The 26,860-nt window shown below is 41.8% G+C and overlaps 4 protein-coding genes and 1 long non-coding RNA gene across 18 annotated transcripts; 3 read left to right on the top strand and 2 right to left on the bottom strand.

The window, feature by feature from the left end:
• The first annotated feature begins 379 nt into the window (after nucleotides 1-379).
• Nucleotides 380-5,499, top strand: tmem221 (transmembrane protein 221). The gene is made up of 3 exons (XM_044198880.1): nucleotides 380-1,835; nucleotides 3,372-3,457; nucleotides 4,395-5,499. Exons 1-3 carry the CDS (start codon nucleotides 1,357-1,359, stop codon nucleotides 4,934-4,936), a joined length of 1,107 nt encoding a protein of 368 aa, XP_044054815.1. The 5' UTR covers nucleotides 380-1,356; the 3' UTR covers nucleotides 4,937-5,499.
• borcs8 (BLOC-1 related complex subunit 8) lies at nucleotides 3,265-8,014 on the bottom strand. Of its 2 annotated transcripts, XM_044198896.1 has the most exons (6): nucleotides 7,873-8,014; nucleotides 7,551-7,663; nucleotides 6,703-6,767; nucleotides 6,505-6,612; nucleotides 5,611-5,705; nucleotides 3,265-4,079 (listed from the first exon to the last, which is right to left on the bottom strand). In XM_044198896.1, exons 1-5 carry the CDS (start codon nucleotides 7,907-7,909, stop codon nucleotides 5,633-5,635), a joined length of 396 nt encoding a protein of 131 aa, XP_044054831.1. In that variant the 5' UTR covers nucleotides 7,910-8,014; the 3' UTR covers nucleotides 3,265-4,079; nucleotides 5,611-5,632. The 2 variants fall into 2 exon arrangements, with proteins under 2 accessions (XP_044054831.1, XP_044054832.1); XM_044198897.1 differs by lacking the exon at nucleotides 5,611-5,705.
• Nucleotides 7,663-10,253, top strand: rfxank (regulatory factor X-associated ankyrin-containing protein). Of its 12 annotated transcripts, none has more exons than XM_044198881.1 (10): nucleotides 7,663-7,820; nucleotides 8,242-8,289; nucleotides 8,368-8,495; nucleotides 8,592-8,792; nucleotides 8,914-8,979; nucleotides 9,097-9,197; nucleotides 9,291-9,416; nucleotides 9,540-9,606; nucleotides 9,700-9,780; nucleotides 9,888-10,253. In XM_044198881.1, the coding sequence occupies exons 2-10, from the start codon at nucleotides 8,285-8,287 to the stop codon at nucleotides 10,013-10,015; spliced, it is 903 nt and encodes a 300-aa protein (XP_044054816.1). In that variant the 5' UTR covers nucleotides 7,663-7,820; nucleotides 8,242-8,284; the 3' UTR covers nucleotides 10,016-10,253. The 12 variants fall into 12 exon arrangements, with proteins under 12 accessions (XP_044054816.1, XP_044054819.1, XP_044054818.1 ...); XM_044198884.1 differs by having other exon boundaries at nucleotides 8,391-8,495; XM_044198883.1 differs by lacking the exon at nucleotides 8,242-8,289 and having other exon boundaries at nucleotides 8,391-8,495.
• Nucleotides 10,229-12,451, bottom strand: LOC122877395 (nuclear receptor 2C2-associated protein). Its single transcript, XM_044198894.1, has 5 exons — nucleotides 12,303-12,451; nucleotides 12,024-12,114; nucleotides 11,389-11,494; nucleotides 11,161-11,228; nucleotides 10,229-10,707 (listed from the first exon to the last, which is right to left on the bottom strand). The coding sequence occupies exons 1-5, from the start codon at nucleotides 12,338-12,340 to the stop codon at nucleotides 10,585-10,587; spliced, it is 426 nt and encodes a 141-aa protein (XP_044054829.1). The 5' UTR covers nucleotides 12,341-12,451; the 3' UTR covers nucleotides 10,229-10,584.
• LOC122877397 lies at nucleotides 12,399-25,816 on the top strand. Of its 2 annotated transcripts, XR_006378241.1 has the most exons (4): nucleotides 12,399-12,498; nucleotides 12,604-12,732; nucleotides 17,625-17,701; nucleotides 23,389-25,816. It is a non-coding gene; the product is annotated as an uncharacterized LOC122877397 (long non-coding RNA). The 2 variants fall into 2 exon arrangements; XR_006378240.1 differs by lacking the exon at nucleotides 12,604-12,732 and having other exon boundaries at nucleotides 12,429-12,498.
• The last annotated feature ends 1,044 nt before the right edge of the window (nucleotides 25,817-26,860 follow it).

Here is a 26,860-nt window from a genome sequence, read left to right on the forward strand (position 1 = left end):
TTAAATATTACTAATAAACACATAGGGCAAGAGCCATGAAGCAGAAAGTATAGAGAGATAAAGGTGCCTTTGAGAACTTTCCGTATCACGTCCATTTCTTTTTTTCATTTTCCTGAAACTTCTCACTTCTGCTTTCGACAAGATCAGCCTCGACCCTTTTAGAGCATGTGGTGAGGCTGTCGAATTCAGAAATAGCCTCTCTGGTCAGCGTACATGTGTGAGAGCAATTGTTCACATTGTGTACCTTTATAGTTACAGTCTTATCTACATCTCAACAGAATAAGGGTTGCACCTTTAACCCCCTCCCCAACCACCACCACCAAACCCCTACCTCTAACAGAACAATAAGGCATCAATACAAGTCACAGTCTTTAAGTATGTCAAGGTGTTTGCGGTCCAGCAGTGATAGCCTGAATGTGAAGTGTATATATAATGAATGTTTGATATTAATTCTATTAATTGAGGCAGATACTGAACAAGCAAGACAAAAGAAAAGGCAGAGGTGACAGTTTAGATGATTGTAAAATAAGTGGGTGCCATGAAAAGTGAAAAAGTTCATCCCTGGTAAGCTGTGTTTCCACGGCAACTAGTGAAAAGTTAATTAGATTCGGAGAATCTGAGGAGCTGCACTAAGAATAAAAGGGGTATTCTACAATGAAGAGGGGTTAGCTAAGGTGGCCGCCGCTGCTGCAAATTCCTCAAACGTTAGCTGTAATGTACACCTGCCATGGTCTCATTTTGCACAGGAACAACTTTAGGACTTTTTGGACTTTGGAGTCACATTTGATTTTGCTTTATTTTATGAAGCACATTTCCGTATTAGCGTCTTTCTTTTAGTGTAAGACATATGAACAAATAGCCTGTTGAAAAGAGCTATTGTAATCCTTTAATCACTTTATGAGGATACCAGGCTACATGACAGCATAAGAAGTAGGTTAATCTATTAGCCCACTGCCATGGCAGCAAATAAAATGTGGGTTCCAATCCACAAGGACATATTTAAGTAATTTCAGGTCTGTTTTTCCTTTGGAGTAGGCCCTAGAAGATAATGCTTTCAATATAATTTTTGTGCAATTCACACATCATAAGAAGGCAGTTTAATAGTTCACTTAGGTGCAAGTTATATTAATTTAGTAGTGGGATTGCACTGTTCTACTGTCCTTTGTTCTGTCCCAGTGTTTTGTGTTTAGTCAGTGAGCTCTGAGGAGCACGTCAACGCATTGTTTCCGAGGATCCAAGAGAAAAAGTCCATTGTTGTTGCGAAGTTTTTAATCTGGGGATTTAAAGCACATCACATGCTCAGACCGGGCAGCGGGGCGCTCTGCCACAACAGGCAAACAGCTACTGCAAAAATCCATGTTGGGGAGGAAACTATTCATCACTGACGAAAACGTTTTATACACACTGCAATGCCAGCGCACTTTTGGGGAGTTTAGGATCGCCGGAGAAGTGTGTTTAAAAAGTTCGACCGGGAAAGGGAAACTTTTTATACCTACTCTGGAGAAACCTGACCGCCGGAGATTTAGGATAAAGATGACGCTCAAGTACAGCCAGCGGTCTCTAATAGTTCTGTCTTTACTGGGAATTTTATCGGCCATCATGTCTGTTTTATCGGTCATTTTGATTTTCCAGCTTCAGTCTCAGCAGACGGCAGTGAAGGAGTCTCCATCGTCCACCTCCTCGGTTATTCCTGCTCATGTCTGGGTAGTCCTGCTGCCCGTCTCCACGGTGCTCTCTGCTCTGTCCCTCACCCTTAACTTAAGCTCTGTGGTGGTGTGTCTGCTCCACAGCTATTTTTCAACGGAGGTCTGCAGAGGAGAGCAGGATACTGAAAGGTATTTAGCCTGCATGTAACGCAGTTAATAAAAAAAAACACCTGAAACTGCGGCAGCCCTGTCAGCCGCTTCACTCACTTGTATTATGCTGCCGTTGATCCAAATTGTCCAGAAACAGATAGCTCCGGTCAGTTCTGATAGGCTGGGTCACGTTTGAAGGTTTAAACGCACCTGTGATCGCATTACAGTTAATTACAATATTAGTACGCACCTGCAAATCGCCACTTACGCAGTAAAGCGACCTTTAAAGCAAGACTATGTACATTTTAAAAGAAGAAAAAAACATAATATGTCTCTAACAAATAAAAAGTTGAATTTATAAGCAATAAACCCCACCCTGGCTCAATTCAATACACTCAGGAGTTTTGCTGTACAGCCTTATTGTCTTGGTATGACCAGTAGCGTTAGTGGCTAATCTTAGCTAATATTAGCAAACATTGGATATTGTTGTATAACGGTCACCGCTCAGCTTACGTGTGTGACTGTTACACTACAATTTAGCATTTCAATTCACTTTAACTAGATGTTGAAGTGCAATGAATGACGAGGAAAGTAGAAACCTCTGTTCTACGTAATACAATCTCAGACAACCTCGTAATAAATCCTACCAGTTCAAACTTTATTTTGAACTGTTGTTGACACTATGCTGGAGAGATGTTAATTCAACTTTATTCTAAGTTTTGAGGCTGTAGTTTGTGGACTATGTGTGTCCGTAAAGGTAAATGAGAAAAGCAAAGTAATATGTAATAACTTTCAATATAAGGCAGACTAGCAAAACAACACCACTACAAAGTACAGCCTCAAATAATACCCCAGGTGCCTTCCAAAAACATAACGTTTTAAGAAAGGCACTGCATTGCACTACATCCTATATATGGTCATATTGTCTGGTCACACAGTCAGCGTATAACACTTGCTTTAAGTGGAAAATAACATTTAATCTGTTTAGTATGTGTTTCTGCCTGTGCCCACACAATCTTCTTTAATTGTTCTCTGTAAATCACAGCGGATCCTGGTTGCCTGTATTACATTTCATTAAAAGAAAACATAGTTTCAGAAGCATAAAAGGGCCTTCCTTATGCGTCAGAGTGCAGAGGCCCGCACTGCAATGTTGTTGGTCGACCCCCACCTCTCAACCCCTATGAATCCCATCTAAACAATGGCCTTCCTCTCATTATGCACCCAGCACACGGCCTCTATCTGGCCCTTTCCCACGTCGGTTTACAAATCCAGCAGCATACCCCAGGACCTCCCTACTGACAGAGGGGACATTCTAAGAAAATGTGAATAATAATGAGCTTTACAAAATATCTAGCATTTAAACTTACCCGAATAATCAATGCACAAATGTTTTAGGACTTGCAAAAAAAAACAACAACAACAAAAAGGTGCAATGAACTGAAACAAAAGAAACTTGTAAACACAGAAATGATGTTGCATGCTTCATTTATGCACTGATGAGAAAACTGAAGTAGCAACGTTACAAGTGTAAACATGTCTGAGCCACGACATTGAACATAAGACATTTGTTTCCAGAGCAGACTGGTTCCTTTTGGATAGCAGAGCTGTACGACATGTGGCCATGGGACTGTTCTGCCTGGGGGTTTCTGTCTATTTGGCAGGTAAGAGCGAAAGAGTGAAAAATAAGATTCTTATTTTTTAAGATCCTAGATGCCCAATCTGGCATGTGAGATTGAACCTGAAATACAGGTTAGAATTTGGCACCTGTTACTGCCTTCTAGCACACATTTGTATGTTTTCCCTGTGTACATGTGTTAAGCTTTTATCATTTGCATGCAGGGGGTTTTTAACAACAAACTCACAAAAACCTGAAAATTTGTGTCCAAAACATTGGCCGTGCAGTGGATTTTCAACAGCAGAGGCGAAACCAACACGGCTGCTTTCTCTCTGGTCCGTCCAGCGCGTCCAAGAGAACAATGCATTCTTTGAGCAGCGTCCATGACTTAAGTGTTTTTAATGCTGAACCTGGCAGCGCTGTGGTGCTCTGTTCCACTGAGCGGCTTGTACTGTGGTGGTGGTGGTGGTGGGGGGGTGTCACTGGAGGCAGTCACTCCATTGTGATGAGGAGGTGTCGCCCTTATGACCCCACTTCAGTCTCAATCAAAAGGGTAGTAGAGCGAGGGACTGTAGAAGCAACGCCACCAAGTCTGGAAGTCACATCATATCCCAGAGCTGTGCTTTTCTCCCCCTTCCTTTAGCACGCCTGAGTCCATAGTCCTTTTCCTGGAGATAAACATAGGACAACTCAGCTAAGAGCAGCTAGCCTTTAGATGACATTTCAACAAAACTAAATACATTTTTGGAAAGGATCCAATTGCTGTGATGTGGAAAAATGTGAAAATAACAATGAAGCAAAAATTGGGAAACTAGCAGCAAACCGAGACACAAGTAAAAATAACAACTTCAAAGGTCTTTTGTTTAAAGTTATTTGGCCCATTACAGATGAACCAAATAACCAATGAACATTATTTGCTGCTCAGTTAGTGTTTCTGTGTATATTAATCTGTTTTTCTATCACCCTCTTCTCTTCCTTGGCAGCAATGTCCATCTTTATGCTCCTGATATTTGAGGTGGAGACAGGCATTGCAAGCGCTTGCGTACTCTCCTCGGGGATCTTAATCCTACTGGTCGTTGTGATCCACTCTCTGGTCAAAGCTTCCCATAGTGCCAAGCACTATCACAGCGACCACCTCGACACCCTCTACCAGAACGAGCACGGAAGCAGCAGCACACCTGTCTCCCGACCCTGCGAGCTCAAAGTTGGCGTGGACAAACCGCGGATGCACCGCAGCCAGTCTCACCTCCAGCATCCAATCTCCTACCCTCAATGTGGCAACCCGCGACAACGAGAACAATACCAGCAGCAGCAGTACTCCCCTGCTGGAGGTTCCCAGGGCCACGTTAGCGATAAAGACGGCTACAGCAGTGGCGGCAGTTGTCCCCGAATGCACAGGACCCTGTCTACTGAATCTGGTTTACTGCAGGCCCAGGCTAAACCCTGGAATGGGGTCAACAATGAGATGAGGAGTGTCCTTGCACGCAAGTCAGGGATTTCCGCAAAAGACTCTACTCTTGTGTGACATAAAGGAAGCTGAGCTCGTGGGTGAAGGCCCTGGTGACCTTTAAGTATGTCACAAGAGAACTGCTAACACAAGTGTCATCTCAGACAGCCATAGAACTGTCGGTTTGTACCTTTTTACACTCAGCATGTTTATCCTGACTGGTTGCAGACAACATGGGACAGAGATTAAGAAACATACCTAAGTTTTCACCTTCATCAACTGATTTCTCCTGTTCAGATTATAAAGCATTTTTAAAATTGGATTTGAACATACTGAGCACAACCTTTGTATAATTTGTAGTGTTTTGTATGAATGAACATGATTTAAATCTCACACACACCAATGGTGCCCAAGTATCAATCTGGCAAATGTATAGCTTTCATTGTAATAATGTAAATACTTTATTCTGCTGTATATGGTGGCTTTTTGCCAAATGTTTGCGCACAATGTGCAGATGTGTTTTGTTATGTGTTGTTCAAAATTATTTCATATCAACCTTAAATTAATTAATTTTAGAAAACACATTTTAGGATGTTTTTTGACACCTGAATAAGACATTAAAATAATGTTCACAAAAACCAGTTAACTTTAAATGTCATTTAAATGCACATTTCCATCATTTCTGACAAAAAGATGTTATGTCAAAATACAGGCATGAATGTGATTATATCATGTCTGGAGGAACTACTAACCTTGGACACCTCTGTCCAGAGGTCATGAGGAAGTGGAGGGGGCATGTGGAGCAGAGACAAATGGACTGGGAGAGGGGTTGATATGATCACTTAAGCTTCATGCAGGTGTCAGTGGGAAACACGAAACAGCACAAACAAATAAAACAGAAAACATGAAGCTCCCATTAACTACAAAAAGTTCAGAACAGGCCGGACAAATATTTTGCAGTTATTGGGGAAATAAATTGGCGTAAACTGAAAGGAAAAAACAAGTTGTATTAGCAGATGTCCCAAAATATGAACTGATATAAATTATTATACATGAAGGATTAAATAAAACAAACAGAAACAAAGGTTACACATGAACAAAAGGTATGATGTGGAGCAAAGAATTAATACAAACAGGATAAAACTCCTGACACTGAGTCACTGATTTCACTCATTTTACTCTGAAATAAGTAAAGAGATTTAGGAAAATGTGAAAGTAGAAGGACCCACAAGTGGATCATTGACACTTTTGTAGGGGTGGGTGATATGACCAAGACTTCTCTGGCTTGTTCAAATATTGACAATAATTATGTCAGTGACTATTTTTGGTTTGTTTAGATAATTGTGTATGAAAACCACTTCCAATGGTGTCCCTCTTCCAAAAGACTGAGGAAAAGATCCTGGATACAGGCTTTGCAGAGATGTTTTCTTATTGCTGTCATTCATAATTAACCTGTCAAAACTCTCATACCCACAGGCACTGCATTTGCATACAAGTTTCCAAACAAGCGATAGTCACTATTAAAACAGTGCTGGAAGGATTATACTTTGATGTAATACCATTAGAATCTCAAACAATGGCATGTTTTCCCACCCCTACACTGACACCATTGTGTCTCAGTGAACATGTTCACTGCTGCCGCCTACCTGCGTCCTTGAGAGTTGCTAATCTGTTCCTTCATGCTGATGGCTTGACGCAGGAGGCTATCAATGTTTTTGAAATACATGCTGCTGTTTGTCATGCTCTTCACGGCGCTGCAAAAACCAACAGATCAATGAGAAGTGTAAACAGTCATGACAGCAGGATTCTGCAAATATGTACAGCAGGTCTATGCTTCCTCTCACCTGCATGCATACTCTACAGTGTAGATGGCTCCTTGACTCTGCTCCTCCCAGCTCTGCATGTCTGTCTGTATGAGGAATGGCAGAAAATACAACCATTAAATATTCACGAGAAAGAGTACACCTACATAGTATAATGTAGGTGTCGCTGTTTGTGTTTAATTACACTACACAGTTTCCAGAGCATTTGACAGCAAAGCATACGTTTTACCACCAAACGCACAATCTCCACGGCTAATGCTTCTTCTGATTTGAAAGTGGATGATAACTTCAACAACAAACGCAAAGGCAGCAACAGCAACCAAACCCAGTTAGAGAAAATACAGGCTAAAGCTGAATTCATACATTATTTCTTGTATTCTATTGTGTGCCTCAGTTTTAACTTATTAATGTAGATAACGCTGCCATTTAACTGAATAGCAGGGACATACTGAAGATGTCATCTAAAGTTAAAATAAGGAGCAGGGGAACAGACTTGTGTTGTTTACCGTGTTCATTATAACAGTCCACATGAACAACCCACTATTTTGTGGCATTCACATCTTTGTGAGTCGAAACGCTCTGATAGCTGAAATGACTCTGATTACGAAGTGTGACTTTTTTACTGAGATATGATGACATTTTCTTATTACAAGCTGTGAATACGCCAACCCCAGGTTAATTAGTTAATTAGTCCTGATGCTTTGATTGGCAGATTAGGGACAGATTTCTGTTTCTAGATGCACATTTTCCTGTCTGAGGTTACTGGAGTAGCACGATGTAAATTATTTTTTGAGGTTTATTTTCCCTTTAATGTCCAAGTTGTTTTACATGTAGGTCTTATCTCCAACAATACGACACAGGGTGATTACCTTGTGCTGCACCAGTTCAGGCAGGGACCTTCTGACGTGTTCCTGCAGTCTGTAGAGAGCCACTGACGGCTCGTTAGCCAGGACGTACATGCTCTCCGTGAATTTGTCACTCACTGTAAAATCCAAAAAGTACAGACAAATGCATTGAATACACAACCCGTGTTAGAAAAACAAAACAAAACAAAAAACGGAGGGAAACATCCAACAGTTTGGGACATGGACAAATGGCGATGTATACACCACTGGCATAGCATTAGCTTAGCGGCTAAGGTGAGCTAACAGCTACTAGCTTAGTTGCAACGTTTATTTCGCTGATCTTTACCTCGTCTGACTTTCAGTTGCATCTCCTGGTCCTCCATAATGCAAGCTGGTTATTACAGGCAGAAAGGGATCACACAATGCAGCTGTAGGCGAATTGTGTCAGCTGATTCTTGCTTCTTCCGTATTTTTGTTGTCATGTGCCACACGACAATATTCCGGACAGAAATATCGATAAAAAAAATAGTTCTTCCTTCAAACAGTACCAAATGCTGTGATACGTTACGCGGGTTGAATCAAACGTGTTTTCATTTATTTTGTTAAAATAATTGATTCATTGAATAGCTAATCAACTGAGCGATCAGTAAGGTCTCTCGGTACACTTCGATGGCCCGCAAGATCCATCGTGTGATTTGAAATAATTTACTTTCAGTTTTCCCAAAAGGAAGTTAGCGCAAATTAGACTGTGAGGCTGGATGTGGTGAGTGGACAATGTAATTTGCTTTATAAACTAATTTTGGCTACTTTTTCTTGATGGCAGTACCACATTATTCAGTAGTTCGTGTCTTGTTTTTATTGCAGTGATCATGGAGGCCGGAGGTGATGAAGAGGTTGCAGATGGCCAAAATATTCAGTCATGTAACGCTAATGTTTGTCCCTCCGAGTCCAGAGATGAGAGGTCCAATGGTACCTGTGCCTATTGTATTTTATCTTTTAATATTAGCTTTCTATCAGTGATCACTTTCTTGATATAATGTATCTCTTTCTGGGTAACATCTGCAGTCACCCGATGTTTGCAGTCTTACAATAACCAATTAAACGGTGAATATCTTGCTTCCACTGACATGGCTGCGGTTCATCTGATCGGGCCAGTGTCTCCAGAGAACATGGATGTGGATGAAGAGGGTTTGTTCAAACACTCCACCACTCTGACCAACAAGCAGCGTGGGAATGAGGTTACAGTACGCCCAGCAACATTAGATTGTAAGTACTGGCGAAGATGCTCTGGTGGCAAAGTGCTAACAAAATGGTGTGTTAGACAAGCAGTCATTGTATTTTCATTGTCTTGAGCATATTAAGTTATTAAGACTTTATTTTCCATCAGCTCTGTCCATACACCAGTTGGCGGCTCAAGGCGAGGTTTCACAAGTGGCTGCACACCTGAGTAAAGGTGAGGAATCTGGAAGTCACTGTCAGACACCAAGCAGTATAACACAATACAGATTTTGTCCGGCATTAAATTGTACAAAATCCCTTCTGATGGGTTGTGGCCTGTTTTACTCTGCAGACAGTTCACTGCTCAGCAGACAGGATGAACGGGGCTTTACGCCTCTCATGTGGGCAGCAGCGTTTGGAGAGAAAGCAGTGGTGGATTTTCTCTTAGAAAAGGTTAGAAATAAGCGACTGCTGTCCAGAAAGACATGCGCATCCTATTAAGACAAAATGCAATCTCACCGATGTTTATTGGGATTTTTGTTTTAGGGCGCAGACCCCAAAACAATTGCCAGGGAGCGAGAGAGTGCCTTGACACTGGCCAGCTCTGGAGGTTATGTGGACATTGTTGAGTCTCTTCTCAGTCATGGAGTAGACATCAACACTTATGACTGGGTACATAATGATTTTCTTTATGTCAGACATATCATTGCATGGCCGAAAAAGTCTATTAAACATTGAACTATAACTACAATGTGATTTTTTTGTTATTCATGAACACTCATATTTTAATCTCAGAATGGTGGGACTCCTCTTCTATATGCTGTACGAGGGAACCACATCAAATGTGTAGAGGCACTCTTAGGTACATTGCATGTCTATGATGTAAAGTCATGATAAATTCTAGCAAATTCTGTTTGAATGCTTTATTAATTTCCATTGCTGTACTCTCTTGCAGCCAAAGGGGCAGACATGACCATCGAGTCTGACTCTGGGTACAGTCCAATGGCCTTAGCTGTTGCCCTTGGACACAAAAAGAGTACGTATTGTCTTCTTACACCTGACAAATACATTTTCTTTTTATAAGAGGCTACTAAAAATGTTTTGCTGAATAAACATTTTCATTTCTTTTGTTTCCTAGTTCAGAAAGTGTTGGAGGACCATATTCTGAAACTCTACAAGCCACCAACATGACACTAGTTAAAATTAATAAATGGACAGGACAGTCTGACACAGTTGATCTCAAATCTACAACCAGCTATCATCTGTGGTGAGATGGCTAGGACCTCTGACACAATAACAAGTCATTGTTATAGACCAGTACATATGCAGAGACATTTACACTGAGTAAACTGCATTTGTTATTTTATAAACAGTTTATTCCATTTGTATGCATTACAATGTACAAAAACTTTGTACAAAAATGTGACAGTTGTGCAGCAGAATTATTTTGTTTGGCTGAAGGACAGCAGAAAAAAGGACTGAACAAGTTTTAATAAAAATTTATTTTTATACTGTGTGTTCCACTGGAATGGCGCTTCAACTCAAAAGGCACAACATAAATATAGAGAGCATGATAACAAATTATATAATCACAAGAAACCCATTAAATCTGCAATTAAAACTCAGACTCCATGCCAAGCCTTCTGTGTTTGAGTAATCAAAAGTGAGATGGCTTGACAGATCCTTGAAAGCGCCCATACCAAAAAAGGCCTCATTCACATCAGTTCACGACGCGGCAGTACGGATGACATGTTTCCCAAGTGCCACTGCACCATCCTGCATCCTGTACTTTACTCAGGGGTCATTTCCTCTCTCATGAGAGGATTTTAAAAAATAGTGGTCATGAGGTTTTCCCCCCAAGGACATCCAAGGAATAAACAATAATCCTCCCAAAAAAGTCGGCACTATTCTCAAACATTATTTTTACTTTGTCCACTTTAGGGGCCTCCTGTATGGGAAAGCTGTGGGTGTGGAGTTAAGAACAAGATAAGCATGGTAATAATGAAAAGCATGTCCAGGAAAATATTGTCTGATACTGCAGACCTAGAGTGACAGGTACAGCGTCAGCTGCGGTAATAATCCTGGTGTAGACTGACTGAGTGAATTTTTAATGTTTGTCTGATACAGTAGTTTTAAGCCTAAAGATTATTTATGGCACACATCATCATTGGTTGTAAACTATGATTAATGCAGTTAAATAAATGGTTAGATGTAACATTTATAGCTACCTTGACAGTTACTGGTAAATAATGATGTGTAGACAATATAAGTTGTATTATTTTAAAATTTTGCTCCTTTATTTAGCATTGAATTAAAGAAATCCTTTACAGGGTTGGTCTCATTTATACAGCAGAATTTACCCTGTAATCAATCAAATCGTCTCTGTCAAATGCTGCATACTAAGCCTGAAGGATATCTGAAGAGAGTTGTTGTCCTCTGGATAAAAATGGCTGATCACTGTAAAGTCTCCATCTTTTGGGCAACCTGCAGAAAAGCACAAGTGGAAAATAATTTTTCTTACCTTGTCACACCTAACGTCTTGTCTGCAATGGGAAACAGCAAAACGAGAAGGCGGTGGATAATCACATCAGGAAACCATTTGAGATGAGGCTTACAGTTGGAAAATGTCCTCTCTGGGTTTTACCTTCTAGTCTGCATGTTTTTGCTGAGAAGCCTCCCTGGAATTGGACCTTTAACTCTGACACCCTGACAGACTGGGGGAACTCCAGAGACACCCACTGACATTCACCCTGTCAAACATATGATATTAATGATGACTCACTGTGACATGAACAGTACAGCACCCAGGGGCCTGTGAGAAGTCTTTGAGTATATTTGTTTCTCTCTATTCCATACTACATAGGAATTGTAAATAGGTTTTGAATCTCTAGTGTGTTCACACTGGAAAATTGACAAAATAAATGTTACTCAAAACAGTCAGTATGCAGTTGAGTGTGCTGTTGATGTACACTAGTCTCCCACAATATAATGCACAAAAGGAGCTGCTCACAGCTATAAAAATATTAAAACAATGTGGATGGTGGTGAAACAGATTCAGGAACTATGATCTTAGTGTTGAAGTTAAAGTAGAAACTGTATGAGATTAAGTGTAATTCTAAAGTTGCAGTTTGAATATTATAATGTCCTGGTAGTATGAAACGATTAAGTATGTTACTTTCCTATATAGTAACTGCAAAAACATAATTCTATGACAGCATATAATACATACTGTATACAAGAAGTATGTAGTATGAAACTGGGTCACAGCTGTAGTTTTACCTGGTCTGAGTTCCAGCATGTCTCTTCATTGCAGTCAAACATGTACTTCTTTCCATACTGCTTCACATCTCTGTTTAGCACTGAACTCACCCTGAAATGGGAGTGACAAAATCCCAGTTGTTAGTTTGCACGTCTACTAGCTAACAGAAGGTTGACATTCAGCAGAACGTGTCATTTACAAGTCGTTTCGTAGTGAACTAATGAGAGACATTCGTTCAAACATGACAGTTAAGTCCACGGGCTATGTCTTCATGAATAAACTTCACTCATTTACAGTACCTGCTCTGGGTTTCGCTGCAAATCAATGAGGACGCCATGTCGAATTTTGTAATTGCAAATTGCCGTCAAGCGATGCGGCAACACGCTGCTTTTTTACGACAGTGACGTCCATGGGTAGCTGTTTCTCTTCCTGCCACTAGATGGACGTCACGTTCCATCAAACTATTGAGTGAAGGTGCTGGTATCCAATCTGAAGGTAAAGTCTTTTTATCTTCATCTAAGCTCCCGGCGGTCACAATTAATAATTGAGAGCATAAACATTAAACTTAATTCGACTTTTTCTAATCTGTGTGCCCAATAGTCTGGTCAGTAAGGTGCTACGTGCTGCTCTCCAAGGTGTTTGTACCTGCATGTCTACAGGAGACACAAAGGTCAGGGAGATAAGAATCGATTAGGAAGAGTGGACTACAGACTCTGGGCCTTACTAAAGGTGTATATCGATCAGCTAAGTGATTGAAACCTTCAAATGAAACATACAGAATAACAGAGGAAAGACGGCTTTAAATGTTATGTGGTAAAATAAAGCTGCGCTGTGAATGATTTTGTTGATTCACAGCAGACTGGATAATCCCATAAAAGAACCAATAGGCCTACCAGCATGAGCTTTACTGCTTTTATTAGTGAGCATATTCCTATATCACTCTCTCATAACCGGTCAAGCCTTAACACAGCAGAACAAGCGTGTGTGTGTTTGAGGGAGAGAGATGCTGTATTTGGCACATGGCTCATTGCAGATGGAGGACTCCTGCTGAGGTTTTGTCACAGAGCCCCCTCACTGCAGATAATCAATAGGTCTAAAATACAAAATCTGATGAAACCCAGCCTCCGTGAAAATTGCACAGGGGGCTGGATTGTAAGGTTTGGACTACCCCCCCCCCCCACACACACACACAATAAGCACCAGGCTCACACACACCTCGACTTTGTGAGCCTTGCACTTACAGTACACTTTTGGTTCATATATGGCAGGTTTTACAGTATTTGAGATTGAGTATAAATTGAAAATTTGTGATTTAAAGCTGCTGTAATATTTATACTGTTCCATATCTGTGAATGACCGTGATGTATACCATTGGGGGTTTTGTGGAGTTGTTAATCAGAAATGCTGTCTCAACAATTAATTTGCCAGGTGCTCAGATTCTGGCCTGTAGCCATTTTGGACCCCCACCTGGCCCCACAACATACCCATGGGTGAATGATGAGCTGGCATGGGGGCCCATAAAACCTTGTCTGCTGGCTTCATAAAGGTCCCAAGTCTGTTTTACTCATTTGGGCTCCTAATAATGCCAAGGTGGGCTGCAAGTGGGGCCAACATGTGCAATCATGCTACGTGGGCTCTTTTTGTGTCCATTAAAAGAATAGTTCGTCAGGTTGCCAGGCAACCAGTGGAGACTACAGGAAGTTACTGCACCCACCCGAGAAATAGTTTGGCACATAATGACCTATAAAACCACAACTTGACGTTTTTATAACCCGGTTTTTGTACAGATTAAACAAATGAGATATAACGTGTTAGTTAGTGAGCTTCAGAGGTGCTGGTGGGCAGATTTTTTTTCACCTTTGGACAGAGCCAAACTAGCTGCTTCCCCCTGTTTCCAGTCTTTATACTAAGCAAAGCTAACTGGCTCCTGGCTCTTCCTTTAACTTGGGCCAAGGTGGGCTAAAAGGGAGGTCTTTATTGTTGTCACAACTGTTTTGATTACTTGTCTCCAAATTATTCAATGATAAGTTTTGTTGTTTTGTGGAAAAGCAGCTTTTGTTTACATCTCTGTTCAAACATCTCATGGTCAACTTTGTCACAATGAAACATTTCTGGCCTTTCTTGCTCACTGAGCTTGTTAGAGGATTATCTTCACCTCTGTCACTGATATGGCTTAAATCCTCATGTTCCCTCAGCCGTCTTTGTCACTCTTTTACCACAGTGGTTGCTGTCGGTCTCTGAGTTTTTGTCACCTCTGTTTCTGGGTTACGTCCCATGAGGCAGGATTACTGGTTAGCAAACTAACTTTGGGCTTAACCCCATCTGGCTTTTTGGTCTCACTGCAGTGACTCACTTTTCACGCTGTATGTATCACCATGGTAACTTGGGTTGCACATGTAACCTGCAGGCTATCACTTCCAAGTATGTAAAAGTCTGGCCCCTCACAAATCAACACTCTGAGAGAATGGCATTGCTATTTAAAAAAAAAAAACCTCTTTATCTTCCGCAATGATACTTAAAGTCTTTGTAGCAGTTTCTCCAGTGCCTTTGCTCACTCTGACTTATTACAAAGTGCCTCTACCAAATGATAGAAGATATTTATTAATTAGCAACTAAATAATTATTAGGTTATGTTATGCCGCTGTTGAAATTTTATTTCAACTTTCCCACAAGTGATCGTGGCACAGATAGCACCCGTAGTGTTCCCTTTACTGCAGCCTTGGGAGAACATGAGGCTGTCTGTGTGAGCAGAAGATCTTTTCATAGCCACAAGGTGACCATTAAATATTGTTTCAATGTAAAGTATGCCCACTGTGCCTGGATGATGGAGTAGTGAGAAGCATTAGAAAAGTCTGTCTATTCATGCTGGGACCTTGGAGTGTACTGTTGTGTGAGCTGTCTTTTTGTGTGTGAGCTTTCTTTGCTCAGCACCAACAAAGTCTTTTGTATATTTCCCTTTTAGCCAATGAAGTCGTCAGCACTTGCAAATAAATATGTATATTCTTTTAATGTAGCATTAAAAGTGTCACATACTTATTTGTGAGTGCTGACGACTTTTTGTGATTTTGGGGTCGGCACCCATCATACTCTAAAGACGCTAGAGTTGAACATGCCAGTTCTTTTGTTTGAACATATTTTGCTTTTGCCTAATGGAAATGATAAGCATTTAGACTTCACTATCTGCAGTTTACCTCCAGCAATCTTCTCTCCTTGGCAATAGAATCAGGGTCACTCTTGACAGATATATTGCTCATTTTTTATTCATTATGATAGTTTGTTCTTCTTGAGAGCACTTCTCTCATCAATGTTAAAAATCAATTTCTTTCCTGTATGTCCCTTGTTTACAATTTCAGTGCAATTCATTGGTCACCAATGTTATTAAAAAGATTGTCTTTTATTGTTCAAAGATACCTGAAAAAAAAACAGTGTCTATCACTTGGGTGGTTCAACAGTTGAGGCAAACTATTAAGATTTACAGTTCATTAAGTGGCCTACTGATTGGCATAGCAGTGGTATTTTGGGGAATAGACCTGATTGTGAAGGATTTCTGGTAAAAAATTTAAACTTAGACTATGAATAGAGATGATGGAGATAAACAGCTATAGCACTGTGTTATCTGAAATGGATGTATGGGTGGGTTGACTGTATTGAGAGGTAAATAAGCAGATGCTTCATGAGGTAAAACAGTATGGTCTATTCCAGAGTTTATGAGCTGTGGGCACTTGTGCAAATTGTCTTAATGAGTTGGGTGATTAATGCTTGTGCTGCTGTCAGCGGAGGGACACAGCATTCAGGCTGGGGCAGCACTACAACACATCGAGCTGTCTCCTTTTGGTCCACATGACAAACTGACTGCACAGCCTCTGTGACTTTACTGAACTTTTTTTTTTTAGTTTAGTTTGATTAAGGAGAGGTCCGCCTGGAAAGTTGAGATTTTCTGCGGCAATGGGGGGAGTCTGTTGGTGTGAAAATAGTAGGTCTAGTCACTGGTGGTGTATGTTGAGGCTGAAGAAAATAGATCTGAAACTTCTGAAGTTAGGTTGTTGGAAGTTGTACCTATTACATTTGTCATTTTGGGACAAATCAGTTGTTGATGATAGCTGTAGTTAATGATTTAACACAGGCTCAGCTGCCTGAAGCCACAGACAGCATCCGTTGTAAAGTGGGTAGAGTATGTCGGAAATTAGAATGACACGATGCCGCTTAGTGGTCGTAAATCATTTAGTTTAGGAAGACAACATTTGGCGTTCTTTGGGGTCTAACTAATTTGAATAAAGCAGGAAATGGGCAGAAACGTGAGGCACATCTGTCGACTGCTGCAGCAATTAACACAGGATCTTGAGTTGCAGTGCCGTTTTCTGGCAGAGCTCCTTGCTCATCTCCATGTTGAAATTTTCTGCTCCAGTTTGAGTGAGGTTCTCTAATTAAATCATTAAAAAGCAGAGCATTTGCACAATATGCTCCGCTGCCTTCATTACAAAGCACAATCACATGTAATTTATTCACTCACAACGAGGGAGCGTCAGATTTGAGTCGTTGTCTGTAGCTCTGTTTGTGTGAACACTTGAGTGAGTTCATTTCTCTGTTTTGTGTTATTCTTCCAGGCGGTGTAAAGGTGGACGTGCATGCTTTCACAGCTTTAAATTACTGTAAGATTGATGGATGACTGAAGCATAATGGAACTCTGGGATAACTTAGTGTTGTGTCCAAGAGGTTGGACACGCTTTGCTGGCAGAATTATAGAGAGAATATATTGTAAATTCGTATATGTGGACATGAGCAATACAAGGTGACAAGCAGATATAGACCACGAGTTTCAAATATTGGTTTAAATTATTCAGAACTTGTTTACTAAAGCAAGATATAGCAACATAATACTTGTGCTGCCTGAAGACAGTAGGCTGTAATGCAGGTGTATGACCACTACTATATTGTATAGCTGAACACAGCCTGTAAGAGCTGCACTTCTTTTGTTCCCCCGGGCTTTGCATCTCCGATTGTGTGCAGCGTCGCAATGGGCAGGATTTATGAAGTGTGGCTGCTTCTACTTCATGCTCCAGTAGTCAGAATCCCTGCTTGCTCATGATATGGTTGGAGGCCCACAGGACATGCCTCGCTCACCCCTCTCAGCCTGCAGCCTCACTACCACAACCGCACAACCCGGCCTCTGATATCTGAGCAAGGAAATGGACCTGTAGTAATGACTGGAGCACTAGCAGGCACCCATTGGAGACCACAGTGTAAAGAGAAGCTAGAGTGTATCATTTTATGGTGAGGTCATGAGGAGTAGCAGTGGATCTCATGGTTGAGGAAATTTCACTTGAATGTTCAGGTTCAGGTTATAGCTTGAGACTAGAACAATAGAAGAAAAATTTGTTAGATCGGCAGAAGCTGTGACGTCCTGTTGTTGGATTTTGCAGTTACACACCAGTTACATAGCAATGACATTTAAGACTATATAAGTGGTGCTAGATAGACATATTCTTTTGTTCTTTGAAGTCTCAGAGTCTAGAGGAGGAGGAGAACTAATCCTCATACTCTGTATTCCAGCGGGCTAGCCCAGCTGCATGCATGACCCCACCTCCCATCCTCTTAATCTCTTTGTCTCACTTTATTCACAGCAACACACCTTGTGAACATGAGCAGCCAAGCATCAGAGCAGCACTTCACAGACCCTCCTCTGCCCTATTCTCTCAAGGTAAGAAGAGGCAATGCACTACATCATCAGAGATCACTCAACACCATTTGTCAGTTGTTGTTTTTCCGTGTCAGAGTGGATCATTGAAGATTGGTATGGGGTAATGTTATTTGATTTCCTAAATACTTGGTGTCAGATGAAGCAGAAAAGTTGTAAGTGCAAATCCCTTTAACTTTATTTACCTGCTGCATCTCAGTGGTTTTGGTATGATTATAATCCAGGTTTACCCCCACGAGAAGCTGAATCAGACTGTTAACAGTCTCTTTTTGTACCACTAGTGATAATGTACACTAATGCACACATTTTAGCAACAAACTGACGTACATGCTTTTACTCAGTTTTTCCTTAAAAGTATTTTCTCAAGATTCTATTTAAAGAAGAAGTCACAGGAAAGATGAAAACTGTGTGTGAGAGAGTGAGGGATAAAAAGAGAGAAACAGACTCAAACTCACAACAGAATAAAAAGGTGAAGGGTGTTGCCAACTACTGCAAAACCCCTGAGGTTGGGTGTCTTTTTTTTTTAGTAACTGTTTTTTTTTTTTGGCACACACTTTAAATTTAAACAGGCCTATTTGCTTTATAATAAAGCTCCATAGAGCAGATAGAAATGAATTTTGTCATGTTAAAAAGACCCACACACTTTCTCTCTTACTGCTGGTGTATTTTTTTGAAAGCTGCAGTGATCAATATCTTTATATTAACAATAGAGGAAAAAAAGATTGTGTGTACTTGGAGCACCGTTGCTCATAGTTATGGACTCACAGAGAATTATCACCAGACTCTGCTGTTCCTCTCAGCATTACAAAGTGTTTTAGTGTCTTTCAGCTCTTTGTTTTGATTTTACAGCCCGCAACTTTACTGATTTGGTTTAATCTTACCGCGCTCATCACCCTAGTTTCCAGATGCAGCAAGCAGCTGTTTTCAGCAAAAAAAGGTCTGAGAAACCGACTGTACACTATCTGCCCAGCATCAAACAGCAGACACACAAAATTAGCAATTATTTAGTGAAGCATCTAGGAGATAAAGAGCAAGATATGTACCCCAGGAGTTAGTGGAGACCAAAACATAGCTAAAAGGAAGGCATGACAAATGAATGCTAATACTGCTATGTGTCTGTGTTGAATATATAAATAGGCAACATGTTAGAAAACTAACATGTTAGCCATAGCAAATTACTAAGGTCAGTTCCTTATTACTGTCAATGTTGTGTTTACAGCATGTTGAGCTGCCCCCAAGTGTCCAAAAAATCAATTAATCAGGTTTAATATGACGATTTGGACAAAACATCAGGTTAATGAACAAGCATCACTACAGTTCCATATATACATAGATGCTAGGTAAATTGCCCAATCAGAGGACCACAAAAATAGTAGGTGAATGAAACACCTTGAAAAAACATGCATTCAGAAAAAAACAAGCTTTATTTGTGGTAGTCAGCCACCATATCCTCCCCAGCCCTGTGTTCTTTGTTGTTCTCTCCTACCCTGGTGTGTCTTGTATGTCCCCGACTCGTTTCTGGATGTGTGTGTATGTCTCCTGGTCTGGTGTGTTCTGCATTTGTGGGTTTGAAAGATCATACATACGACAATATTTAAGTTATGCTGGCCTGCGACGCACTTGTCAGACATTCAGGTTTGCAGAGATATTTTTAACGCATGTTAAAGAAAAAGTAGAAGTTACTTCATCTCAGCCTCTCAGGGTGGGTTTTAAATGTCTGTACTCTCTCTCTCTGTCTCTCTCTCTCTCTCTCTCTCTCTCTCTCTCTCTCTCTCTCTCTCTCATATATAAAAAAACTTTGTCCTTCACCCTCCGCGGGTGGTCTCATCCTTCGAGCTCGGGTCCTCTACCAGAGGCCTGGGAGCTTGAGGGTTCTGCGCAGTATCTTTGCTGTTCCCAGTACTGCACTCTTCTGGACCGAGATGTCTGGTGTTCTTCCAGGGATCTGCTGTAGCCACTCCTCCAGTTTGGGGGTCACTGCCCCGAGTGCTCCGATGACCACGGGCACCACTGTTGCCTTCACCTTCCAGGCCTTCTCCAGCTCTTCTCTGAGCCCTTGGTACTTCTCTAGTTTTTCATGTTCCTTTTTCCTGATGATGCCATCGCTTGGTATCGCCACGTCAACCACAACGGCTTTCCTCTGCTGTTTGTCCACCACCACGATGTCAGGTTGGTTCGCCATTACTATTCTGTCAGTCTGGATCTGGAAGTCCCACAGGATCTTGGCTCGGTCATTCTCTACCACCTTTGGAGGTGTTTCCCACTTTGACCTCGGGGTTTCCAGTCCATACTCCAGTGCATACTACGTGCAGATGTTCCTGTACACTATGCCAGCTACTTGGTTATGGCGCTCCATGTATGCTTTTCCTGCCAGCATCTTACACCCTGCAGTTATGTGCTGGATTGTCTCAGGGGCCTCTTTGCACAGCCTACACCTTGGGTCTTGTCTGGTGTGGTAGATCTGGGCCTCTATTGCTCTGGTGCTCAGGGCCTGCTCCTGTGCAGCCACGATGAGTGCCTCTGTGCTGTCCTTCAATCCAGCTCGCTCTAGCCATTGGTAGGACATCTTGATATCAGCCACTTCAGTTATGTTCCGGTGGTACATCCCATGTAGGGGTTTGTCCTCCCATGATGGTCCCTCCTCCAGCACGTCTTCCTCTGTTCCCCATTGCCTGAGACATTCCCTGAGCACGTCATCTGTTGGGGCCTTATCTTGGATGTACTTGTGGATCTTGGATGTTTCATCCTGGATAGTGGCTCTGACACTCAATGCCGCACACATGGATCACTGAATGCTTAGAGATGTACAACATCAACAGGACTCTAAGACACTTCATTGCAAACTCGATGAGGCTGTGGAAAACCACCCTTGAGGCCAATGGCAAGCCACTTGCACAAGTATCCATCAAATGTGGCATATACCAAGGAGATGCTCTGTCCCCACTGCTGTTCTGCATAGGACTGAACCCCTCAGCCAAATAATCAACAAGACTGGCTATGGATACCGACTCAGGAACGGGGCCACCATCAGTCACCTCCTCTACATGGATGACATCAAGCTATACGCTAAGAGCGAGCGGGACATCGACTCACTGATCCACACCACCAGGATCTACAGCTCTGACATTGGGATGTCATTCGGGCTTGAGAAGTGCAGTCGAATGGTGACAAAGAGAGGGAAGGTAGTCCACACAGAAGGGTCTCACTCCCAGAAGGAACAATAGCAGACATTGAGGATGGTTACAAGTACCTTGGAATACCACAGGCAAATGGCAACCTCGAAGAGGCAACAAGGAAGACGGCAACGGCCAAATACCTCCAACGAGTGAGGCAAGTCCTAAGAAGTCAGCTCAATGGCAAGAACAAGGCCCAGGCAATAAACAGCTACGCCCTGCCAGTGATCAGATACCCTGCAGGAATAATAAGGTGGCCAAAGGAAGAGATACAGACCACAGACGTTAAGACGCGAAAGCTCCTCACCATGCATGGAGGGCTCCATCCCAAATCCAGCACCCTGAGACTGTACGCTAGCCGTAAGGAAGGCGGCCGTGGACTAGTGAGTGTCAGAGCCACTATCCAGGATGAAACATCCAAGATCCACAAGTACATCCAAGATATGGCCCCAACAGATGACGTGCTCAGGGAATGTCTCAGGCAATGGGGAACAGAGGAAGACGTGCTGGAGGAGGGACCATCATGGGAGGACAAACCCTACATGGGATGTACCACCGAACATAACTGAAGTGGCTGATATCAAGATGTCCTACCAATGGCTAGAGCGGGCTGGATTGAAGGACAGCACAGAGGCACTCATCGTGGCTGCACAGGAGCAGGCCCTGAGCACCAGAGCAATAGAGGCCCAGATCTACCACACCAGACAAGACCCAAGGTGTAGGCTGTGCAAAGAGGCCCCTGAGACAATCCAGCACATAACTGCAGGGTGTAAGATGCTGGCAGGAAAAGCATACATGGAGCGCCATAACCAAGTAGCTGGCATAGTGTACAGGAACATCTGCACTGAGTATGGACTGGAAACCCCGAGGTCAAAGTGGGAAACACCTCCAAAGGTGGTAGAGAATGACCGAGCCAAGATCCTGTGGGACTTCCAGATCCAGACTGACAGAATGGTGATGGCGAACCAGCCTGACATCGTGGTGGTGGACAAACAGCAGAGGAAAGCCGTTGTGGTTGACGTGGCGATACCAAGCGATGGCAACATCAGGAAAAAGGAACATGAGAAATTAGAGAAGTACCAAGGGCTCAGAGAAGAGCTGGAGAAGGCCTGGAAGGTGAAGGCAACAGTGGTGCCCGTGGTCATCGGAGCACTCGGGCAGTGACCCCCAAACTGGAGGAGTGGCTACAGCAGATCCCTGGAAGAACACCAGACATCTCGGTCCAGAAGAGTGCAGTACTGGGAACAGCGAAGATACTGCGCAGAACCCTCAAGCTCCCAGGCCTCTGGTAGAGGACCCGAGCTCGAAGGATGAGACCACCCACGGAGGGTGAAGGACAAAAGTTTTATATATATAAAATCTACATCTATATATATATTTATATAATTATGCATAGCTATACCTTTTGCATTAAAGGTTTCCTACATGTTATTTCACTATGATTTATTAAACATAGCAGTATAGAGTTAAAAAGATTGAGGTAAATTGTTTAACAAGGCAGTTATTCACACATAAAGTATATAATGATGTAAGAGACAGGTGAGTGAATGATGGGAACATAAAATGACTATAAGAGAGAGAAGATTAGCCTGCTTTGATGAAGTCGTGTCTTAGCATTAGAATACCTGCCACAGAGCGAGGTCAGGTAGATGAGCTGGAAAACCTTTCAGACAGCTGTGATTATGTAGACACCTGAACATGCAGGGCTACCTAGTTTAACCATGGCAAATTGTTTCTACAGCAATTAAAAAAGATAGCACCTTCAATTAGGAGCTCTCATTCTCGTTATGGCTTGTTGTTTCTTCCTGGATGTGACAGACAGGAGCAGCAAGCACCTGCTGTATGCTGGGGGGGTTTGTGTGTACGTGTGTGTATACAGTCGATAGGTCAAGTGTGTTGGACTGACAAATGTGTGCGTACGTATTTGTCATTGAGAGTGTCAGGTAAGTTGTTATGCTATAGAGCAGGGGATGTACATGTGCAGATGACTCTGTCTGTACGTTGATGGGGTTAGATGTACTGCTTGCTTGCACAGCACAGTGTGTGTTTGTGTGTGTATGTTGAAGTGTTTAGCTGCTGTCAAATGGGCTGCCTCTTTAATCTGTGCAGACAGCTTTGTAATTGGAGCACTGCATGAAGAGGGGGACCTGCAGCTGATAGTACACCCACAGTCTGAAAGATGGAGAAATAATAGAGGTGGAGGATGGGTGTATGAATGGGTGTGTGTGTGTTTCTGTGGTGATCGGGGGAGTGGTTGGGGTTGAGTGCACAAGGACTGGTGGTAGAAATCCTGGGGATCTGGGATCTGGGTGCTCGGTCCATCATCGAGGCAACAGCATCATTGTCTGGGTCGATTCACTCGATCCCCGCCTGTTCACCCACACAATCTGGTCAAAACCAATTGAGTGCCTTTCTGAATAGATTCCAATGGCAGCCATAAGAGCCAGCCCAATATTCATTTCAATGCATTTCAAACGCATTTCAAACAGTTTCACTTTCAATTCCCTCCCATTGCAGGGTCCACCATAATGTGTTCCTTTCCTCTGGTCCCGGCCTCCTCCCCCGAGTACAGCCACCGCACAGGAGATGAACTCACCAGACAGGTGCCATACTGCTCAGAATGACAATTTGCCTTTTGGAAATCAGCCTCTGGCTCCATTGTGTTCCCTGAAATTGAGTTAGGCCATCAGCAGACACTCAACAACTCCCTCCTGTCCCCTCCTCCCACCTCCCTCTCGCCCTCTCTCTGTCTCTCTGTCAGGTCCTTTAATGTTAAAGCTAGCAGAGGAGAGTGCTTCCATTTGAAAGTGTTCACAATAAAAGCATTTTTTTTTAAATTGGAAGAGCATTGCATATTATGCAATCGTTAGGGAGATGTCTGTCATAAAGGTTGTAATAAAAAGACTGGACCATATACAAGTGAGCAGGCAGCAGTATTCATTTTCATGTACACAAATGGTATCAGTGCAGTCTGATTGCATATTTTTATGTGATACCAAATAGACAGGTAGGGCTGGAAAAAAAACATAGCCATCCCTTTGCAATAAAAGTAGAAATGACACCACTTTATTAAATAATTAAGCCCCAGCACTGTTCTGTAACCTAAAGGGTATCCCATAGTCTCCTGAAGCAACCACCTAGTCCATATATCTCCAGCAGAGCTGGCCAGCAGCAACTCTTGAGATATTATTTATGGTCAGGTCAGGCAGTATGCAGAGATCTGCTAGTTGGCCAAAAGAGACAGAGTCCTTGGTCAAGCCTAATTAACTACTGCGTCAAAAAGCAAATGAGTTAGCCATCGGAGAAGCGGTTGAGAGATCCATTCGTCTCGGGTCATCCTGCAGAATATATGCGTTTCAGAGATTTATGGTATTGCACAGGTAGGACAACTAACCTAGTTACTGATGCAGTGAGGCTTACAGTAGTGCAATGATGGCAGGAAGGCAGAAGCAGGAATCCAATTGACCGCTCCAGTCAGTTAATTGCTTGGCCAAGTAGAACTTATTTGCAACCACTTGGGGCTTTTACATCAGATATGGTTTCTTGTAAAACACTTGCTGTGTGTCTGATTACCAAACAGTGACAGAAAAGCATAAAATTAATATGGCTATTAGACGTCACATTAAAGGCTTTGTATCTCTCTTTGTAAAGACAGGTCAGGCTGTTTAACTGGATTTTGCTGCTGTCACTCATTATAAGGCAGAACAGAGAGTTTATTCTGCTGTTTAATATTTGATCACACTAATGCACACCTCATTTACAGAATATGAAGATACAAATGGCCTCTGTGATAATAATGAGAGGGATATTCTCGAGGGAATAATAGTGAATTTTCTAGTTGTACAATCAGCTCAGCCGGTCATTTTATGTCCACAGTCAGTGGCCTGTTCTTGTTCAGCTCATTCCAGTATTCATAAATGTGCATGTATGTATTTATTTTTTTTTTACCACAGCCACTAGAGAGAATATAAGAATATTTTCCTACTTCCATGATACACAGTTAAATGCATTTAGAGTCATTGATCATTATGCTTACTGATGACAAATGTATATCTTCAAGGCGGATGCCATTTTCAAATTCTATGTTTCAGAATTTTATTTCTCTATGTGCAAGGTCATATTCATACCAGTGCATAGTGAAGTATTTATTTAATTTATTGAACACAGTGATTGTACATTTGTAAAAGTCAATTGAAGTCAGCTCTAAACAAGTATCACGTCATCTGAAAGCACAATACACATTTACTAATTAGCCTACACTGCATTACACTGCAACTCTCCAACATTCACCGGTCTTGCATGATTCTCCATTGTTTTATATGATGTGATTCTGCTCCTCTCACTAAGTGGTAGCCTGTGTTTTGAGGTTGTTTTTTTTTTAAAGTCAGCTCTCTAAATGAGGTTGGAAGAGGATTTATAAGTGCTGACAACAAAAGGGCCTGGACTGGAAAACTGTCATCTAGAATGTGAGTGGAAATGAGCTATGAGAGCGCGGCTAATTAGTTGTCTTCTACTTTCAACATTGTGTGTGTGTGTGTGTGTGTGAGTGTCCTTGTGTGTAGAGTCTCTTTGCCTTCTGCTATACTAGCATCAGAGTATTCCATTTATTTATAGTTTGGAGGACATTTTTAAACGTTTATTGGAGATTTGACAGTAGTGAGATGACAGGAAATGAGGGGGGAGAGATGGGGAATAACCTCAGACTGTATATAGTTTTACTTCCTGTCTTTGTTTGCTTGCTTTTCCCTCCAGTTTAGATTTTTTGCTCCACCCTAATTAGTGTCACCTGTGTTTAGTTATCCTGCCCTTACCTGTGTGTGTATAGTCTGTGTGCTTCCCTTCATCTGTGTCAGTTCGTCTTGGTTTGTGTGCCTTGAGTTCCAGCCCTTTTTCCAGTGTTTCTCATGTTTGGATTTCCTACGTCGGTTATTTGGACTCTGCCTGCCTGACCACCCCTTTAAGCCTCTGTTCACTGACTTTATTAAACCATTGCACTGTACCAGTTCTGCTCTGCCTCCTGTGTCTGCTATTGGGTTTTTCTGTTGCCCTGTCTCAGCACTGAACTTGATAGTCGATCACTCAGTCATCATCAATGAATCAAGAATTAATCCACAACAATTTTGATTATCGATTAATCATTTTAAGTCATTTATTAAGCAAAAATGCATTTTGCAACATTTTTTTTGTTTCCAGCTTCTCAAATGTGAATATTCAATACTTTTTGGTGCTTTATGTTTTTGTAAATTGAGTGTCTTTCAGTTTTGGACTGTTTATCAGAGAAAACAGTGTGAAGACATCACCTGGCATTTTTGGAAATGGTGATAGGAATTATTTTTTGAACATTTTACAGGCTAAAAAATGCATCAAAATCAATAAAAATAAAAAAAAAAATCACAAGAGGCTTCCTAATCGGCATACCCCATATCCGCAACATCCCTGGTTCGATTCCGGCCGGTGACATTTCCTGCCTGCCTCTATACTGTTTGCTATCAAATAAAGGCAAAAAGTGCTAACAATCTTTTAAAAAGAAAGTCAATGCTGAAAATAATTGTAACTTTTACCCCGACAAATAATTATAGGTTTGTTATTACCAGATGTATTATATATTAGATTAGCTTGGCATAGGTTGAAGGAACACATCTACAGTATGTTTTTTCATGTCTGATGGTTAAGACTGGATTTTCGTGAATGTTCTCCTTCAGCACAGCTCAACGTGAATGACCTGTGTCGCCGTGAGCTCTATCACTGTCATTCTCCTGCAATCAAACATGTTATTGTCTCAGACAGTATTATCTCATATAAGTCCCCTCGGGCACATTTTCAAAACTGGATAATTGTATTTTTCTGGTTTGTTTACATTTCAGATTTTTCTTCCAGTATGCAGGTGCTGGAATCTAAATGCAATTACTTGAAGTGAATGGGAATGCTCTAGACCAAAGTAATACATCAATGTCAAGCAGGACTGAGATCTGCTGGTGAAATATGATTT

The sequence above is a fragment of the Siniperca chuatsi genome, linkage group LG6 (assembly GCF_020085105.1).
Source record: "Siniperca chuatsi isolate FFG_IHB_CAS linkage group LG6, ASM2008510v1, whole genome shotgun sequence".
Classification (NCBI taxonomy): Eukaryota; Metazoa; Chordata; class Actinopteri; order Centrarchiformes; family Sinipercidae; genus Siniperca; species Siniperca chuatsi.

What these genes read in the sequence shown, in the direction of transcription:
- tmem221 (XM_044198880.1), top strand. Translation starts at nt 1,357, where the DNA reads ATGTTGGGGAGGAAACTATTCATCACTGACGAAAACGTTTTATACACA. An exon ending in GGAGAGCAGGATACTGAAAG is followed by an intron (nt 1,836 to 3,371) that starts GTATTTAGCCTG and finishes ATTTGTTTCCAG; the next exon opens with AGCAGACTGGTTCCTTTTGG. An exon ending in GGTTTCTGTCTATTTGGCAG is followed by an intron (nt 3,458 to 4,394) that starts GTAAGAGCGAAA and finishes CTTCCTTGGCAG; the next exon opens with CAATGTCCATCTTTATGCTC.
- borcs8 (XM_044198896.1), bottom strand. Translation starts at nt 7,909, where the DNA reads ATGGAGGACCAGGAGATGCAACTGAAAGTCAGACGAG. An exon ending in GCAACTGAAAGTCAGACGAG is followed by an intron (nt 7,664 to 7,872) that starts GTAAAGATCAGC and finishes TGGATTTTACAG; the next exon opens with TGAGTGACAAATTCACGGAG. An exon ending in AGCAACTCTCAAGGACGCAG is followed by an intron (nt 5,706 to 6,504) that starts GTAGGCGGCAGC and finishes ACCTGCATGAAG; the next exon opens with CTTAAGTGATCATATCAACC.
- rfxank (XM_044198881.1), top strand. An exon ending in ACGCCCAGCAACATTAGATT is followed by an intron (nt 8,793 to 8,913) that starts GTAAGTACTGGC and finishes ATTTTCCATCAG; the next exon opens with CTCTGTCCATACACCAGTTG. An exon ending in ACATCAACACTTATGACTGG is followed by an intron (nt 9,417 to 9,539) that starts GTACATAATGAT and finishes TTTTAATCTCAG; the next exon opens with AATGGTGGGACTCCTCTTCT.
- LOC122877395 (XM_044198894.1), bottom strand. Translation starts at nt 12,340, where the DNA reads ATGGCGTCCTCATTGATTTGCAGCGAAACCCAGAGCAG. An exon ending in TGCAGCGAAACCCAGAGCAG is followed by an intron (nt 12,115 to 12,302) that starts GTACTGTAAATG and finishes CTCCCATTTCAG; the next exon opens with GGTGAGTTCAGTGCTAAACA. An exon ending in AGGACAACAACTCTCTTCAG is followed by an intron (nt 10,708 to 11,160) that starts ATATCCTTCAGG and finishes CTCCACACCCAC; the next exon opens with AGCTTTCCCATACAGGAGGC.